This window comes from Pinus tabuliformis, chromosome 7 (assembly GCF_031772625.1).
Source record: "Pinus tabuliformis cultivar Carrire ecotype Pingquan chromosome 7, CPIR1, whole genome shotgun sequence".
NCBI lineage: Eukaryota > Viridiplantae > Streptophyta > Pinopsida > Pinales > Pinaceae > Pinus > Pinus tabuliformis.
The window spans coordinates 103,149,822-103,156,860 of NC_142293.1; the positions used below are offsets into that span (position 1 = coordinate 103,149,822).

The window sequence follows — 7,039 nt, forward strand, 5'->3', positions numbered from 1 at the left end:
TATATAATAGTTTTTAGTTTTTTCACTCCACTAAATCTTCATTTACCATTTTAAATTATTATTTTTTATTTTTATTTTTTTTAAGTCTGAAAACCTCTTTTCCATATTTTCTCAATATTTATGATAATTTTTAATATTTAAGTTTCCTTTTAAAAAAATTGACAAAACTTTTTCAAAGATAAATTAATATTAATATATGAACTCAAACCTAATAATGTGTAAACTCAAAACAATGTAAAAATGGTTATTACTTAACGCAATCATAATTGCTAAGTAACTTTATCTATAAAAAAGTATACTGAAATGGACAAGTCTATTGAGGTGGAGGAATTGTCTGGACCACCACTTTTCGTTGGAATTTGAGTAAAAGAATTCAACAAATCTTGTAGGAGTGTTTAAATCGTGTTTTTGAAAGTGGAAATGGATTTGGCACCATCAAAAACTTCTTGGGCACCCAAAATCCCAAAGTTTAACAAGTGTAACCTAGATTTACAAAAATCCCTGTTGGAATTTATCAAAATATTACCGGAATTTTCATGATTTTCAAGGCAAAAAATAGTGTGACTAAACTAGCGAATTCTTTTCTATTTCCATATTCTTTAGTTAATTAATTTTCTTTAAATTTATATATATTATATATATTTTTAAAGTTTTATATATATATAAAATGAGAGAAAGTTTCTGAGAAATCATATTTTAATTTTTTTGTGATTTACCAGAAATATTATGTGGTAACATTATGAATCATAAAAGTTGAAACATCTTGCATAGCCAGATAATTTTAAGGGGCATGATTTTTTTTAAATAACAATAATAAGTTAACTTACATTAATAAATAATCCAAAAAATGATTATCTCCACTACTAATTTAATAACTAAATTATAATTAATTTTCTCAATATATAAAAATATCATAAATAATACATAAAAACAAAAAAAATCAAAATATTTTATTTATATTATTTTTATCCAAATATCAAAATATTTTATTTATCTTATTTGCTATCCAAAGTGTCTTGCTCTCTTCACACCCTTGAAAAAAAATGGATAAGTATTATTCAAATAAAAATATCTGTTATTTGTTACGGAATCTTTAAAGGGATATTCAAAGAAAAATATCTGTCATGGAAAGTGTCTGTCTCTTCTCATAGTTAAAATATAAAGACTGAATAAGTATTATGATTATCTAAAGAAAAATATCCGGCATCTGTCATGGAAAGTGTTTGTCTTTCTTACTGACACTTAAAAAATGGATAAGTATTATTCAAAGAAAACTACAATGGAAGGTTCATGACCATTGATACCCACACACTCAGAAGCTGACAAGAAACCAGCGGGAACCACTGCAGATGCAGCCGGGAAAGGAACAAATTCATTGTTAACCGCGACCGTTCAACCGCTGACCATTTCATGTGCCGACACGCTCTTACGCGAGTCCACGAAACAGTCGGGAAAGGAGCAAATTCATCGTTAAACTGCCGGCTTCCAATCGCGGTCCAACGCGATGACCAACACGTGTTCCCCAACCGCAGGAAACAACAAAGCTAGAAACAAAGTCATTGTTTACCACGATGTGTTGGTCCGGCGAAACTCATACTGTCGGACCGTGTACGCCACGCTGCTGCCACGCACCGTCATTGAAAGAACGCAGAAATTCGTTTGGTATCCATCCTCCCAGACTGCAAATCATCTATAAATAGCAGAAGTGCCAACGTTTATGAACTTTAAAAGAAGAGAAAGTAGATATCGAAGCTCAGAACAATTAGGTATTCTTGCGAGAAAGCTAGGTTACACCTAGATATTTTCCATAGGAGAAAATTAGATTACAACTAGCCTGAAGGCTAGATTACTAAATATCTATATACCTTAGATACCTGTATACTGAAGGAGAAACACTATATACTTCAGAGACCTGTATATTGAAGGAGAAACCCTAGAAGTTGTTCTCTTTGCTTAATAACGCTTCCCTTCCCTTCCTCCATTGGAGGATATCACATTCTTTACAGGATGAATGCTCTCAATTGCAAGGAGTCATGCGTTACAATATGTGCACTATTCGCAGGCACTTTTCAAACCGTTAGGCAGCTCTGTTCAATGAGTATAGAAAAGCCCCAAAATAAGCAAAGTCATATCTATGAGAAGTCATTGAGTATTCTCAATAGAGGCGTTCAATTGGTGAAGATGTGTGGGAAAACCAGCCCTCTTAATAGGTTCCAGAATCTCAGATATGCTTCTAAAATTCACCAGCTAGAGACGGAGATCCGTGACTTCGTTCGGTACGAGCTGCCTATCCAACTATCTCTTGAGTTGAATAATATCATATCAGAGTTCAAGAATCTTCGCCATCTCTACGAGTTGGAGGCAGTGGATGAGAGAAACGTGAATGAAACAATCGTTCCCAAGCTCACCAATGATGCGGATGAGAATGCCATGATGCTACAACAAATCGGTCCAGATGGTATCTTTGATGGAGCTTTCGATGAATCTTCTACTTCTGATTGGAAAGGCTCGGGCAAGTCTGATTTTGTTGTGGGGTTGGAGAAAAATATTGATAATTTGAAGAGGATTCTGCTCCAGAGGGAGGTGTCCCTGGTTGGAGTGCAAGGTATTGGGGGTGCTGGCAAAACAACTATGGCATTGTCCCTCTGCAATGATAACGAAATTAAAGGTAATTAGGGTTTCTATTTTATTCATACCATTTTTTATCTCTTGAAAGACAGTATTTTGCACTTCATAAATTTATTTCTGTTCAGATTATGCAATTTTCATCCTAAGCAATTGTTCTTTATGTATGGCAGGTGCTTTTCAAAATAATATCATTTTTATCACGGTCTCACAATCCCCAAACCTGAAGGAAATTTTAGAGACTATGTGGGAGAAGATTGTTCGGAGGAAGAGACCTGATTTTCAGAATGTTGAGGATGCACATAGACAGCTGCAGCAGCAGCTGCTGACGCAAGCGAAGCGAACTCTTGTGGTGTTGGATGATGTCTGGTCAAAGGCAATTTTGGAAAAATTGTTATTTAAAGGTGAAGGTTATAAGACTCTTGTGACTACCCGAGATCGTTCTATCGTGCGCACAACAACCTCTACCAGGCTTTATGATTTGCCACTGCTGGATGATGACGATGCTCTGCCCCTTTTCTGTTTTTGGGCTTTCGGACAGAAAACAATGCCAATTAATGCAGACGAGCAGCTAGTCAAGCAGGTATGTCTCTTACAGTAATGGAATGCTATTTATATGCAATATATTATCGTTCTATGTTTGGTAGAATTTAGTGGTTTCGACACACTGTTTCTCTAATTGTCCCTGATTACTCATTTACGAGCAATTACTACAGTGGCATTATCATGATATCCTCACAGTTCCACATAATTCCACAGTAATACTTTCTTTATTGTTAACAATGGTATCAATGAGCCATCAAAAGAGATTCTGGGGCCATATCCTCAATTGTATATATATGTTCATAAGCATTCAAACCAAAACCTGTGAATGGACTTCAAGCTTATTGGACAGGATATTCATGCTTTCGACAACAATTTGTGTGTGTGTGTGTTTGGTTGGTTTTCCACCTATAGAAATTTCACTTAGTGTTGTTGAATATGAGTCACAGGTGCAAGCGGAATGTAAAGGTCTGCCACTTGCTCTGAAGGTGATTGGAAGCTCTTTGCATGGGCAGCCTCATCCGGCGTGGGAGAGTGCCAAGAACAAGCTTTTACATGAAAAATCAATAACAGATTATCACAAAGAAGGGCTTCTTAGATGCTTGGAAGCCAGTGTTGATGTCCTGGATGAGGAAGCACGGGAGTGCTTCTTAGACTTGGGGTCATTTCCAGAGGATAGAAAAATCTCAGTGGATGCATTGCTAGATATTTGGGTTTATGTGCGGAAGATGGAGTGGCATGATGCGTTTGTCATCTTATTAGAACTTGCAAGCAGGAATCTATTGAATTTAACAAGCAATCTCAGGTAAGTGCCTTCTTTTCTATTTGTTATGTGCTCAAACTCTTTTGATATTGGCTTTCTCTGTCTCACACGTTCTGTTGTCTTGGTAATTGGATGCAGTGGAAGCCAAGCAATCAATTATGGCAGTGCCTCTGAGCTGTACTTTTCTCAGCATGACGTAATGCGAGACTTGGCCCTATATTTGGCATCCGGAGGCAGTATACTTCGTAGGAAAAGGTTGCTTATGCCTAAAAAGGAGGACAGATTGCCAGGAAAATGGGAGCTGCTCAAGGATCAAGCTTTTGATGCTCAAATTGTTTCCATTCACACAGGTGGGTCAAAAGAATTGTATGAGGAATTTCTGCGTCTGTTTTCTGGTCCTTGTGTTTCATGCTAACAAAGAAGTTCAACTAATGTAGACAGACTGTCATGGACCTGTCCTAGAAACCAGTACACCTTGCCAGAGAAAATCTTATAGGGCTCTTTATCACCAAATAGCTATTTTAAGCATTTTCTCTTAAACTGCACTCTCCACTCACCAAATTCTTCAAAAAATTATGCTAATTATTTTTACCTTTAAAATCATAAATTCTATATATACCCAAATTTAGATATGAGCTAATTAATAATGTACACCGCATACGTTCTTCTCTAAGTTTCTCATAGACAAAACGCTCAATTTTGCTACATAGGAGTGCTAAGCAATCAACTTCAGAGAAAAACTATTTATTTTTATGGAACATTCACCATCTTCGTTCATTTACATTATTGAGTCAATTCTCAAGATTGTCTGTGCATGTCACATGTGAATTTTACCCTACACCATATAGGTTATCAACATGTGATCTATCATCTGCATGAAAAGATATGAAACGATATCTAGGTGTTGGCCATTGATATCAAAAGATCTTAGAAAACATATGTAGTGATTTCATAGTGTGTTTAGTAACCCATAATGTTCTAACATTATTTTGCATATGTGGTTTACCTATGTAGGTGCAATGGAAGACGATCAGTGGTGTGAGATGAATTTTCCTCAAGCAGAGGCTTTGATTTTACTCTTTTCTGCAAGCAAATACTTTCTTCCATCATTTTTGGGTTCTATGAGAAAACTGAAAGTCCTCGTAATAATTAATTATGGGTCAAAGAGAGCCTCGGTGAACTGTCTACCAGCCTTATCTTCACTTGATCAGCTTAAGACTATTCACTTGGAGAAGTTGAATGTGACCCACCTTCGAGAGCACAGTAATGTCTTGCAGAACTTAGAGAAGCTATCTTTGAGCTTATGTGAAGGGCTTGGAAATATGTCCAGGTTCAACAGCTCCCAGTCGATCCTAAAGCTTCCCATAATGCTAGATTTTAACTTAGACCACTGCTGTGATTTAGAGGAGCTGCCTCCTGGCATATGTGACACGTCTTCAGTTGAGAAGTGGTCTATCACTAGCTGTCATCTTCTACAAAAGTTGCCTGATGACTTGGGGAAGCTCAGCTCTTTAAGACTGTTAAGGGTATCTGCATGTCTAGGTCTGAAAGAGCTTCCGGCATCTATTGGAAAACTTGGAAAGCTCGAATATCTAGACATTTCACTATGCGAGTGCCTAAAAGAACTTCCGGAGGAAATAGGACAACTAAAGAAACTCGAAGAGCTTGACATGAGAGAATGTTCTCGTTTGAGGAAGCTGCCTAAATCAGTTGCAGGGCTGAGATGTCTAAAGCATGTTATCTGTGATGAGAAGATTGGACAGCAATGGATGCGTGTCAAGAGCTCTGCCATCCCGGAGCTTAGAGTTGAAATCGTAGACTCACACTTTAGCCTGGATTGGCTGGATGCTTGATATCCTTCCTAGACAGCAAGGGATTGACTCATGCGCTGGCAAGAGATCAAGAAGACATCCCTACCAAGTCAGCAAAGACAGCAAGGGATTGAGTCATACGCTGCTAGAGATCAAGAAGACAGCCTACCTACAGAGCAAAGATTTAAATCATAAACTGGTAAGAGATCAAGAGAAGCTTTTATTTTCCCCTCAATGAAACGCATACGCACACATACATATTTTTTTATTTTCTTTAATGTTTCTCAGATTTTTTATTTTTAAATCAATGTCATAACATTTTTTTGTTCTTAGTTAAAGCTTCAAACTGACAATTTTTTGTGAACAAACTTTTCAGCTTATCACGTGCTTTTATGGTGGAGAGATTCCTGATGGACAGGATAAAACGACTTTGCAGTCATGTCCCATTTCTTCCAAAAACTATGCATGCATGGAGTACATCATTCCAACTAACTAGTTGCCTTTGCACAGTTATCCACAGTTTGAAAGCCAATCTAGTCCTCATGGCAACATTTAGACCTTTGGAAATATCATAAGTGTTGTGTTTTTTTTTGATGTGCTGGACTATATGTGTGGACCAGAGTGAACCAGGAGGAATCATTAAGAAAGACGAGAATTACTCACGCAGACCTAAGCTAAAATGGGAAAGATTACAGGTATTGAAAAGTCTCCAAGTTCCAGTTGAGCAGACTAAGATGATGATCTCGCTTCTGCAACTAAATCTCTAGACAAACACATTTATCTTTCACATATCCAATGTAGATGGATACTTCTTTTATCCTTATTCCCTTTGAGGATCTTTTGTACATATATCGCATGTAATGACTTTTTTGTATATATATCTGTCTCTATCAAAAGCATTTTGAAGTGAAGTCTATCAGTGTAAATGTAAATAGTGACTTCTCTTACAAGGATTCTTTTTTTGTAAATTATCTCCTATTGTAAAAAGATCCATCTATCAAGAATCCTGAAGTGAAGTCCATGAATGTGTACATGTAAATAGTGACTTCTCTTACAAGGATTTTTTTTTGTAAATTATCTCCTATTGTAAAAAGATCCATCTATCAAGAATCCTGAAGTGAAGTCCATGAATGTGAAATATAAATGGCCAATTCTCTTCCATACAAGAATCCTTTGTTATTTTTATGACAGTAATAAACATGTTTTGCTATGTGAAGTCCTTATTCCATACAAGGATTATAAAAATCTGAACATATTTAAAATTTTAAAAAACTGTACTCTTTAGTAGATAAAGAGA

At 36.4% G+C, this 7,039-nt stretch overlaps 1 protein-coding gene across 1 annotated transcript; it reads left to right on the top strand.

Annotated features, from left to right (window-relative positions):
* Window positions 1-1,593: 1,593 nt before the first annotated feature.
* On the top strand, window positions 1,594-6,598 carry LOC149245480 (disease resistance protein ADR1-like). Its single transcript, XM_089457776.1, has 6 exons — window positions 1,594-2,668; window positions 2,799-3,208; window positions 3,618-3,973; window positions 4,070-4,281; window positions 4,946-5,941; window positions 6,119-6,598. The coding sequence occupies exons 1-5, from the start codon at window positions 2,008-2,010 to the stop codon at window positions 5,782-5,784; spliced, it is 2,478 nt and encodes an 825-aa protein (XP_089313902.1). The 5' UTR covers window positions 1,594-2,007; the 3' UTR covers window positions 5,785-5,941; window positions 6,119-6,598.
* The last annotated feature ends 441 nt before the right edge of the window (window positions 6,599-7,039 follow it).

Excerpts from the sequence above, each read along its gene's own strand:
- LOC149245480 (XM_089457776.1), top strand. The coding sequence starts at position 2,008 with ATGAATGCTCTCAATTGCAAGGAGTCATGCGTTACAATATGTGCACTA. Across the intron at positions 3,209-3,617 it reads ACGAGCAGCTAGTCAAGCAG|GTGCAAGCGGAATGTAAAGG; the intron begins GTATGTCTCTTA and ends TATGAGTCACAG. Across the intron at positions 4,282-4,945 it reads AATTGTTTCCATTCACACAG|GTGCAATGGAAGACGATCAG; the intron begins GTGGGTCAAAAG and ends TTACCTATGTAG.